This window comes from Myxocyprinus asiaticus, chromosome 1 (assembly GCF_019703515.2).
Source record: "Myxocyprinus asiaticus isolate MX2 ecotype Aquarium Trade chromosome 1, UBuf_Myxa_2, whole genome shotgun sequence".
In the NCBI taxonomy this organism is placed as follows: domain Eukaryota; kingdom Metazoa; phylum Chordata; class Actinopteri; order Cypriniformes; family Catostomidae; genus Myxocyprinus; species Myxocyprinus asiaticus.
This window is the reverse complement of record NC_059344.1, coordinates 66,465,016-66,477,658: the sequence shown is the minus strand read 5'-3', so window position 1 is coordinate 66,477,658 and position 12,643 is coordinate 66,465,016. Positions and strand designations below refer to the sequence as shown.

The window sequence follows — 12,643 nt, the reverse complement described above, 5'->3', positions numbered from 1 at the left end:
ACTTTGATGCTATAAACTCTTCATTTACTATAACCTTTACTATGACCTGAATCAATACGTAAATTAATTAATTTACCTTGGATGAAATGTAAGTGTCCTCACTGATGTTATACATGCTCATTTGGGAAAGAGGAATGACACTTTAATCCATTAGATTTAGGCACTAATTCGGATGAATTTGAAATGCTGCAGACAGTCAGTCAGAACTGTGTGTGATGACACTTATTTGAAGAGAACACATTAAAAAAACTTAGTAACAACTGAATATATAACAATAACTTTTATGTCTACACAGACTACCAGAACAAAAGGTATTAATAAAGCAGTTAAATGACACTGTTGGGTGGTTATTCTTTCATAGCCCACAAGGTGAAGCCACTAAACCATGAATAGTGCCTATCTGAATACCAGTAGATGTGAACATTATGCAACTAACTGACCATTGCTAAATTACACAATCTTCAACACAACACCTTGGATTGCATGTAATCAATAATAAATAATAGTGTGCAATACAGATTCAAAGGTACAGTGAAGCACAGTCTTCAGACACTCATAAGCATTCTAGATCGAATATTAATGAAGGTAGAATGTCGCTAGTTTAATATTATGATGCTGCAGACCAAACAACTGATCTTAATTAAGAACAGAAAGTCCACTTGCACTTACTTTACATGCACACACACCATATCCCAAGGGTGAACTCAAAAGTACTGCCAAAAGAACAGTTATTAAACTAACTAAACAAGAGTGAATTTAGCGAACTGTTCACTCGCACTTGTTATGTTGCATCTGCTCAACGCTCACATTCTGTTTTCACTTCAGGCAGGTGAGGCTGCCGTAACATCAAGCAATCTGATTGGTCAGAATTATACATCACATCTGAGAATACTTGGGCCTTTTGGACACATTGCTAATGACTATTTAAGGAATTACCTCTTCAACTGAGAGTTTGTTTACTGGTTCTTCTTCAGGAAAACATTCCCATCTGTTTGGTTTGTCCCATGAAGGTTTGGCATATTCTGACACACCCATCTGCTTCATGATCTGCTCCATCTGAAGATAAACAGACTTTGACACTGTATTACTGCACACTAAAGGCCACAAATAAGGTTCATGTTTGTCACATAATTTTGGACCTTTCTAGAACATGCTGTGAAAACAAGTAGAATATCTCAATGCATTTTACCTTTAAAAAATACACACACACACACACACACACACACACACACACATATATATATATATATATATATATATATATATATATATATATATATATATATATATATATTATATATTAGTGACTTCATTTGTTATACAAAAACATGATGTCTATGATGTCATTATAAAAACATAGCAAAACAAAATAAATAAAAATAAATTAATAACATTAATAAAATTAAGGAATAAATCTAAACCAACATTTGGTTAACCAACAAATTAACCCCCTACTGAAAGGTACCTTAATTTAGGCTTAATTTTTAACCCTGTTTTCAGGTCTAAAAAAAATAAAAAATAAAAACATTATCTAGAACATTGAGATGAAGAATGGGCAACAAAAAATTTAACCGTCATTTAACTTTCTGTAAATATCCAAACTCTTTAAGTGAGAACATACGTGTCTCTTAAAAGAGTCTTTGGGTTAACTGAGAAAACAGATGTTATTGTACTTGGAGCTGGTGTATTTGGTGATGGTCTTTGCGCCTCAGACACCGCATGTTTGGCCAGTTCACCGGGCAGCAGCAGACGCACGGCGGTCTGGATCTCTCTCGATGTGATGGTGGAGCCCTTGTTGTAGTGAGATGTGCTCACCGCCGATGCACTCGAAGATGTCGTTGATGAAAGAATTCATGATTCCCATCGCCTTGGAGGAGACGAATGTCAGGATGAACCTGCTTCAGGACTATATACAGGTGCATCTCAATAAATTAGAATGTCGTGGAAAAGTTCATTTATTTCAGTAATTCAACTCAAATTGTGAAACTCGTGTATTAAATAAATTCAGTGCACACAGACTGAAGTAGTTTAAGTCTTTGGTTCTTTTAATTGTGATGATTTTGGCTCACATTTAACAAAAACCCACCAATTCACTATCTCAAAAAATTAGAATATGGTGACATGCCAATCAGCTAATCAACTCAAAACACCTGCAAAGGTTTCCTGAGCCTTCAAAATGGTCTCTCAGTTTGGTTCACTAGGCTACACAATCATGGGGAAGACTGCTGATCTGACAGTTGTCCAGAAGACAATCATTGACACCCTTCACAAGGAGGGTAAGCCACAAACATTCATTGCCAAAGAAGCTGGCTGTTCACAGAGTGCTGTATCCAAGCATGTTAACAGAAATTTGTGTGGAAGGAAAAAGTGTGGAAGAAAAAGATACACAACCAACCGAGAGAACCGCAGCCTTATGAGGATTGTCAAGCAAATCGATTCAAGGAACTTCACAAGGAATGGACTGAGGCTGGGGTCAAGGCATCAAGAGCCACCACACACAGACGTGTCAAGGAATTTGGCTACAGTTGTCGTATTCCTCTTGTTAAGCCACTCCTGAACCACAGACAACGTCAGAGGCGTCTTACCTGGGCTAAGGAGAAGAAGAACTGGACTGTTGCCCAGTGGTCCAAAGTCCTCTTTTCAGATGAGAGCAAGTTTTGTATTTCATTTGGAAACCAAGGTCCTAGAGTCTGGAGGAAGGGTGGAGAAGCTCATAGCCCAAGTTGCTTGAAGTCCAGTGTTAAGTTTCCACAGCCTGTGATGATTTGGGGTGCAATGTCATCTGCTGGTGTTGGTCCATTGTGTTTTTTGAAAACCAAAGTCACTGCACCCATTTACCAAGAAATTTTGGAGCACTTCATGCTTCCTTCTGCTGACCAGCTTTTTAAAGATGCTGATTTCATTTTCCAGCAGGATTTGGCACCTGCCCACACTGCCAAAAGCACCAAAAGTTGGTTAAATGACCATGGTGTTGGTGTGCTTGACTGGCCAGCAAACTCACCAGACCTGAACCCCATAGAGAATCTATGGGGTATTGTCAAGAGGAAAATGAGAAACAAGAGACCAAAAAATGCAGATGAGCTGAAGGCCACTGTCAAAGAAACCTGGGCTTCCATACCACCTCAGCAGTGCCACAAACTGATCACCTCCATGCCACGCCGAATTGAGGCAGTAATTAAAGCAAAAGGAGCCCCTACCAAGTATTGAGTACATATACAGTAAATGAACATACTTTCCAGAAGGCCAACAATTCACTAAAAATGTTTTTTTTTTATTGGTCTTATGATGTATTCTAATTTTTTGAGATAGTGAATTGGTGGGTTTTTGTTAAATGTGAGCCAAAATCATCACTATTAAAAGAACCAAAGACTTAAACTACTTCAGTCTGTGTGCATTGAATTTATTTAATACACGAGTTTCACAATTTGAGTTGAATTACTGAAATAAATGAACTTTTCCATGACATTCTAATTTATTGAGATGCACATGTATATGTAGATAATGTAACTCTCCTTCCTGGACCTCTTGTGCTTCTTTCCTCCTTTACCGTCGGTTTTAGTGACGGTCTTCTTGGATCCTTTCTTCAGTGCGGACTTTGCTGGTTCCGGCATGACGCTGTAAAGTGTGAAACTCATAAAACAATGAGATTAATCTGATGTGCTGAAGTTTTTATTCCCTCCTCTATGCTAATTTAAAAAGGAGATGATGCATCCTCTGATTGCATGTCTTCATGGATCAAACCCACTAAATTATTTCATTGGACAGCTCTTAGTTTGACGGGTGGAAAGAGAGCCAATCAAAAGCTTGGAAATGAAAGTCCTGCCCATTTACTCGTGTTTGAAATGGACCATCAGATTCACTTTCCTTTCTTCTCTTCTCCCGCTCATTTTTTAAAATGAAACTACCATTTAAACATCGACTCTTTAGTGTGAGATGTAACTAAAAGAGCCGTTTAGTTTCTCCCGAATAAAGTCTTTATCCTCCGAATCCGTACAGAGTTCGTCCCTGTCGTTTCAGCGCATACACAACATCCATGGCAATGGCGGTCTTTCTCTTGCCGTGTTCAGTGTAGGTGACGTCATCACGGATAACGTTCTCCAGAAACACCTTCAACACACCGCAAGTCTCCTCGTAGATCAGACCGGAGATACGGCGAGCGAGATGACGAATAGTGGGTTTGGTGATTCCCTGAATACTATCATGCAAAACTGTACGATGACGCTTAGCACCTCCTTTCCTGAGTCCTTTCCCACCTTTTCCTCTTTCAGACATGATGACGAGATTTTGATATTCACTCGAATGTGTCGCGACCAAAGCCGGAGAAGATATTCACATTCACCTACAGGACCTAGCAGAAACACATCACTGAAGGAGGAGCCAAAGCCACGTCACATGTTTATTTCTTGCTCACAGTTCACAGCTTAAGTTTATTTCACTCGATTTATAATTTTTTTTCTATTGAAAATGTATTTAATGGTTGAGCGATTTCTGACGCTGGAAAGGCAGTTTGCGAATCAGCAGCTCAGTGAACTTCTGATAACGGCGGATCTCTCTCAGAGCCACGGTACGGGGCCTATAACGATGAGGTTTCTTGACTCCACCGGTGGCTGGAGCGCTCTTACGGGCGGCTTTAGTGGCGAGCTGCTTCCTCGGGGCTTTTCCACCGGTGGATTTACGAGCGGTTTGTTTGGTTCTTGCCATGACTTCAACAATTTCTTCTCTGTTCTTCACAAGAAATGCAGGTGATCATTACGCCTCTGCTTTTTAAAGGCTAGTTCGAGCACGCGCTCAGTGTGGGGAGGGTGAAGAGGTTTGTGATTGGCTGATATGGACGTCTACGCATCACAGTTGACCAATGACTGTACGGATCGTCTTTTCAAACAAGCGGCGGCAGTTTCCCGCTCAAGATCTTTTATTCAGTTCATCTCTGTGCGCATGACACAAATGCTGCACATTCATTTCAGTAAATTTCATACTCATGTAGTTTCATTTATTTGTTTTGAATAATTAATAGTCTTATGATTAGTAATAACAAATACAAATGAGACAGGTGTGGAAAAAGCCCTAAGTCTTATTCACTCTTCTTGTTGGAACTTATTTACAACAGACACATGAAGAATTATGTCAGAAAGTTCAAAAATCAAAGTGATTTAAATTAAAATGTAACTGCAATACACATATGTGGTATAAAATATGGAGAGCTTTTAATTTTCTAGTAATTGCATGTATTAATTTGCCATGTTGTTGTTGTTTTATCATTACCACTATCTTCTGTTCACATGTGTCTTTAAACATTCTCACTCTGTTTTCACAGCTTTTCTGTTTGTGTTTGTTTCCAGGAACACAGAACATGTTGTGTTAACAGATCTGGTACAGCAGTTTCACACTGTTGTCTTGATGGGTCAGACTTTCAGCATCTTCTTTAACTCCCTTTAACACTCTGATACTGAGAGAGTTTAAGAGAGATAATATCTTTACACTGTTTATTGATCAGCACGTTATTTTCACAATACGTTTTTTAACCAATTCAACTTTCCACTCTTTGTTTCCCTTTTCTGTTTGTTTGAGCAGCTGGAAGCACCAACATTTCAAAATAAAAGTCCATTGTAATTTTTGGACTTGTTTATAGTTAAAAGTCCCTGTTATTCACCAAATCTTCATTTTATCCTGGTTATTATGGGATTTTGGTTGCACAGTAACCATGTGCTATATGCAATAAATATGCAACATACATGCTATAAATATATTTTAAAAACTATCAGCTCATTTATCGTTATCAGCATTTTCCACTGCAATCCTGTTATTGTGTGAAAACTACTGTGATTAAAGTTTGTTTGATTTTTAGTTACTCTGTTTAAATCACTTTGTCATTTTGTTAATATATTTATTTCATATAAGTTTTGTTTAATAAAAGAAATGAGCTCATAGTTGTGGTTTGACTTCTGCTCTGTTTCTCATCTGCAGCTTCAGTGTGGGAGGAACAAAAGATATTAATACATTTCTGCATCTTTGGTTGATATGTTCTAAATGCTACCACAAGCAGATTCACATCAACTTATTTGTACATCCCTCTTCTTAGAAATATGTGGTTTCAGCCAGTGTGTGAGCAGTTCATTTACTTTCCCATCTTAGAAATCATTCTGTGTTCAGAAAGGCCTGAATGTTGCTCCTCTTCTCACTGTTATGGTTCAGCCCTCCTTTAGAGGAGAAATGAACAAGTTTGAATTCTTACTGTGAATCACAGACAGTCTGAATTTAATTCACTGCAGAGTCACTTGTGTGTCTGATTCAGTCAACATGATTTGCATGTGTGTGTTTAGTGTTCATGTTCAAGTCTTTACTCAAATTAAAGAGAAACACAGCTTCAACAGCTTGAATGCACTAAAAGAGAAGTTAAATATCTTTTTTTTTTTTTTTTGATTCCCCTGACGTAGGCATAGGAGCTTAGCTGCTGGGTTCATAGTAGGTCAAGTATTCTGTAACAAATAATAATACAATGAAACATGAACCAATGACATAACAGAACTGCTAACAAGATAACAAGACTCATGAACACAAACCAATGCGAACAAAACACATGGAACACGAGGGGATCACATGAGGGAACGGATCACATGACATGGAAAAGAAACAGGAATTAAAATATCAAAATGAAAGACATGAATACAAAACATAAACAAAACACATAAACGTAACAATTACAGTAAGTGCTTTACTGAAAACATGAAATAACTACCGCTTAATTATCGACTCTTTAGTGTGAGAAGATGTGTGACTCTTAAAAGAGCAGTTGGGTTTGTCTGATTTCTCCAGAATAAAGTCGTTTATCCTCCGAATCCGTACAGAGTTCTTCCCTGTCGTTTCAGCGCATACTCAACGTCCATGGCAGTGACGGTCTTTCTCTTGCCATGTTCAGTGTAGGTGATAGTGATGTCCAGTTCATGAATGAATCGTCACAATCGTCGAGTCAACACTGATCCACAAGTTACTCTACCTTAACCTGTCTCTCGGATAGGCCTGACACTCCGAATCGAAATGTGCCGATAACCAGGAGTAAGATGATCCTAGAACTGGTGATATCTGCTTTTGCCAACTCTTCTTTACAATTAACCCCTCCAACTAGTTTACAAATCGGACTCAACGCTCGGGTCGTAACAGTTCTCAAGTCAACAGTACAATGAGTCGCTCATAATAGTTCTTGAGTCAACAGTACACGGAACTGAGAATCGCCTCTTTCGGAGATGTCCGACATACTGAGAACCGATGAGCTGCTGACATTGAGCATGTGTGCGATTAAGGGGCGAAATGTATGTTGCAGGTGTAATTTGCTGAACAACAGAGAGTGTAACAAATAAAATATACTGGAAATATGTTTATGACTTGATTGTATTACTATTTTATCAATGTACGAAGATGATCCAGTCTACAGCTCTCGCATCAGCAGTACATTGAGTCGTTCACAGCAGCTCTCGAATCAACATTACACTTATCCGAGGACAGCAGCTCTTGAGTCAACAGTACATTGAGTCATTCGCAGCAATTCTCGAGTCAACAGTACACTGATCCAAGGTCAGCAGTTCTCGAGTCAGCTGTACACTGATCCGAGGACAGCAGCTCTTGAGTCAACAGTACACTGAGTCATTCGCAGCAGTTCTTGAGTCAACAGTGCACTGATCCGAGGACAGCAGTTCTCGAGTCAGCTGTACACTGATCCGAGAACAGCAGTTCTCGAGTCAGCTGTACACTGATCCGAGGACAGCAGCTCTTGAGTCAACAGTACACTGAGTCATTCGCAGCAGTTCTCGAGTCAACAGTACACTGATCCGCGGACAGCAGTTCTCAAGTCAGCTGTACACTGATCCGAGGACAGCAGCTCTTGAGTCAACAGTACATTGAGTCGATCACAGCAGTTTACGAGTCACCAGTACACTGAACTGAGAATCGCCTCTTTCTGACATAATACTGAGAACTGCTGATCAGTGAGCAGCTGATGAGCATGTGTGAACTGAGGACTTGAATGACGGAGCGAAATGTTTCAGTCGAGAGATGTAAACAAATTTTACTATTGAGTATTGTGCATGCAGATATATCTGAAGTTGTGATGAGCTGGATCATGGTTTCTGTAAAAAGGGTGACTTTTTATGCTTTAAACGTTTGTATATCAGTGTCAATATAGGGTGCTTTAGGTGTAAAACTTTAATGTAGGATGTATTGTGAGATCACTGAATGAAACACTGATGACAATAAACACCCTTTTTATTATAACTTAAATAAAATGTTATAATCAGCAAAATGCCCTTTGCGTGGGAATCAAGGCTTCGTCGGAACAACAATTTTGTCATGCACTTGTTTCGAAGAAGAGCAATCACAAAACACTTTCAGAAAAGAAGGCACACTTTGATTGTGTGGTGCCATGACGTGCTCACCAACAGAATTTGTCACCAAAGATCTATCAGTTATGTTCTTTGTTATTCGCATATCTATCACTTATCTAATCGCTATAGCTTATCAGCATTTCACGAATGTTTAACCCACTTTTGCATCGCGTTCTCTTAAAGCATGTATGGTCATATAACTTAATTACATGTTATGGGTATTTGTGTGAAAGTGGAATGGATATACCTCTCATGTGCATGTGTCATGCATGTAGACACAATATAAAGAAAATTGTGAAAGAAAGCCATTTTTTTTAATATATATATATATACCCATTTTCGGACTGTTTACGTTTTTAGTATTTACTTAAAAGTTGGCTATATTAAGTTTTCTTCTTTTTTTCTGTTCAGTTTTGTCCTATTTATAGTATTCTGACATCCACAAAATATCACTAATTTTCAATAAAATTAATAAGATGCATTTATTTTCTATATATACAGTATATTGCTACCAGAGCATATAGACATATGGCTCCATGTTAAACACTGCTGCTTTTGACATAATGCAGTTCCCATCATGCATTGTGATACAGGTTGGTTCATTTGTCCGTTGGGTCAGTTTGCATTCTCACCACAAGCGAACCGCTCCAGAATTAGTTTGCAATCGGTCCAAGACCACCTCGTTCAGGCGTTCAGGCGTTCAGACTTTCAGCATCTTCTTTAACTCCCTTTAACACTCTGATACTGAGAGAGTTTAAGAGAGTTTTCATTGTAATCAAACACACTCAGAACTCGCAGTCTAAAAGAGTTCAGTGCACTAGTGGTTGTGGTTTCAGCTCTGTGGGTTTCATCTGTTTCCATTATGTGTGTAAGGTCAGGTGTGTGTAAATAAAAGTTGAATCATAATTGATCAGACATTGTGCAGTTCAGTCAGTTGTGTTGAATGTATTGCAGGACACAATAAGGATTGGTTTGTTTGTTTGTTTGTTTGTTTCTGCTGTTGTTCAGATTTGTATTTGTTCTGCTGATATTTTTACTGACCACAAATGAGAAATTATATGTTTAACAAAATATGTTTATGCTAGAATGAAAGTTTTTTTTTTTTTTTTTTTTTTTTTTTGTGCATTTTTTGTTAAATGTTGAGTTTTCTTTACAAAAGGCACAATATATAAATTATTTGGTTTTTAAATTACAATAATAGTGGGGAATTATGCGGCTATAATTTAACTCTTTAACAGCACACACGAAAAAAAAAAGAGTAATTGATAGCTGCTTCTGGAACTATTGGTTATTAGCAAATCTTAATGTCCATAGTTCACCAATAGTTTGTGCTTGAGGGTTCAAGAGTATGACCGCAGCCTCTGGAGGTTAAATATAAACAATCTCAAACACATCATGGCTAAATATGTCATTATTGACAATATTTGTCCAGATTTTTATCCTCACTTCAATGCATATTTTATTATTTGATTATATTGTTTTACAAAGAAAAAAATAACTTTATGGAAATGTGTGGCATTCATTGCATGTTAATTGCATATATATATATATTAACCAATTCAACGTTCCACTCTTTGTTTCCCTTTTCTGTTTGTTTGAGCAGCTGGAAGCACCAACATTTCAAAATAAAAGTTAATTGTGTATTTTGGTTAAAAGTCCCTATTATGCACCAAATCTTCATTTTTTCCTGGTCATTATGGGATTTTGGTTGCACAGTAACCATGTGCTATATGCAGTAAATATGCAACATACATGCTAAAATCTATTTTAAAAACTACACAGTGTAACAATTTTTTTTTGTTGTTGTTGTTTTTTTTTTTGTTTGTTTTTTTTTTTTTTTGGTTCCTGGGTAGTAAATGTTATTTCCTAATTGGTTATGCCTCAAAAGTATAGAAAATGGCTATTATCCCCCAGTAAACTTGCTTTTGTGACCAGGACAGTGATATTTTGAAATGTACCTATTTTCCAGAACATTCCAGATAGATTCAGTGCTGAATAAACTTGGAGTAACTTCTAGAACATTCTAGAACTTTCTAGAACTTTCCAGTAATATAAATAGTAGTATAAATACAGGGGCCTTAAGCCCACCAGTTCAGGTTAGTTCCAGCTGCCTAAGTGGATACATATCTGCATTTTTCTGAGATGGCATCAAGAGGCTGCAAGCATCTGGCAGATGCATTTTACTATGTCTGCAGCCAATTTATCAAGACAAAAAGTACTCCGTGGAAGCATCTGCTAAGATGTGTGAGGCCTACAAGGCATATTTCGACATGCCTGTAGGGGATCAAGACAAACCCTGGACACCTCATTTCACCTGCGAGCACTGCAAAAAAAACTCTGGAAGGTAAGATGGACAATTGTTGCTCAGAATTGTATGTTATAAAATTTGTTTATTTTTAAAATTGTAAAAGTTTTCAATTTTAAAATGTTTTACAATTTTCAATGTTATTGAAAAAATATATCATATATGAAAAATGTTGTGAGAATCTCTTACACATTAGTCATGGGTGAAATAAATGTATTTTTGTAGGATGGTACAGAGGGGAAAAGAGAGCCATGAAGTTCGCTATCCAAGAATTTTGCGGGAACCCACTGACCACTCAAGCAACTGCTACTTCTGCATGGTGGACCCTTCCAAACGTCGGACTGGCAAGAATGCACCTGCTATCACATATCCGGACCTTCCTTCATCCATCGCCCTGGAGCCACACTACCATGAGCTCCCCGTATCCACTCCTCTGGAGAGAGAGCAGCCGTCTTTAGAAGAGAGCAGCAAGTCAGAGAGCGAGGAAGACGTTGTAGATCCAGATGACAATTTCAGAGGTGGAGCTGAGGAGAGAAACCCATACTTCCCCAACCAAAATGACCTCAATGACTTGATTAGAGATCTTGGTCTCACCAAGTCCAATGTCGAGCTTTTGATGTCTAGGCTCAAGTAGTGGAACTTGTTGGATGAAAGTGTGCAAGTCACAGATCAGAGGAAGCGTCACCAACATTTTTCCAGCTTCTTCACCCGTCAAGATGGGCTCTGCTTCTGCCACAATGTGACCAGTCCGTTCGAGGGAATCGGAATCGCCTGTAACCAGAATGAGTGGCGCCTCTTCATAGACAGCTCATCCAGGAGCCTCAAAGCCGTGCTGCTCCATAATGGTAACAAGTACCCGTCTCTTCCCCTGGCTCACTCGGTGCACCTCAAAGAGGATTACAACAGCATCAAGACCTTGCTGGATGCCTTGAAGTATGATGAGTACATTTGGGGGCTGATTCGTGAAAGTGATTTACAGTATAATTGTAAATCTCGAAAAACTACTCACTTCTAAATCTTTTGTAGTCATTTTTTGTATTAATTTGGATAGATGCCACAACTATCACTACCAGTACCCTCACAATAGCACTGCTTAATTTGGATTCATGTGTTGTTTTGCTGACTTTATGTGAACAAAACAACACAAATTTGCCCGTTTTCTCATTGGAAATAGGTACATTTCAAAATATCACTGTCCTGGTCACAAAAGCAAAGTTTGTGGGGAATAATAGCCATTTTCAATACTTTTGAGGCATAAGAAATAAGGAAATATCACTTTCTACCCAGGAACCAAAATGTTGTTACATAGTGCTATCAGCCCATTTATCATTATCAGCATTTGCCACTGCAGTCCTGTTATTGTGTGAAAACTACTGTGATTAAAGTTTGATTTGATTTTAACTTACTCTGATTGTGTTTAAATCACTTTGTCATGTTGTTAAGTGTGAGAGCAGTTATTTTCCCCTTCTTAGAAATATGTGGTTTCAGCCAGTGTGTGAGCAGTTCATTTATTTTCTCCTTCTTAGAAATCATTCTGTGTTCAGAAAGGCCTGAATGTTGCTCCTCTTCTCACTGTTATGGTTCAGCCCTCCTTTAGAGGAGAAATGAACAAGTTTTAATTCTTACTGTGAATCACAGACAGTCTGAATTTAATTCACTGCAGAGTCACTTGTGTGTCTGATTCAGTCAACATGATTTGCATGTGTGTGTTTAGTGTTCATGTTCAAGTCTTTACTCAAATTAAAGAGGAACACAGCTTCAACAGCTTGAATGCACTAAAGGAGAAGTTAAATATCTTTTTTTTTTTTTTTTTTTTTGTTCTGCATGCATTGGTCTGTAGACCCTTGTCTTTCTTCCCCACTTTTATTTCTGTCTCTGACGTATGAAATGACATTTGAACACAGGAAGTGTTTGGTTTAGACACACATCACTGCTAAAACAGTTCATTAATGTGACAGTATGG

General features: G+C 38.1%; 1 protein-coding gene and 1 pseudogene across 1 annotated transcript; both read right to left on the bottom strand.

Annotated features, from left to right (window-relative positions):
- Nucleotides 1–1,645: 1,645 nt before the first annotated feature.
- Nucleotides 1,646–3,611, bottom strand: LOC127440280 (histone H2B-like; annotated as a pseudogene).
- A 364-nt stretch (nucleotides 3,612–3,975) lies between these two features.
- Nucleotides 3,976–4,272, bottom strand: LOC127440272 (histone H4-like). The gene has a single exon (XM_051696757.1). It carries the CDS (start codon nucleotides 4,270–4,272, stop codon nucleotides 3,976–3,978), a length of 297 nt encoding a protein of 98 aa, XP_051552717.1.
- Nucleotides 4,273–12,643: the final 8,371 nt, after the last annotated feature.

Coding starts and splice junctions, on each gene's coding strand:
- LOC127440272 (XM_051696757.1), bottom strand. CDS start 4,272: ATGTCTGAAAGAGGAAAAGGTGGGAAAGGACTCAGGAAAGGAGGTGCT.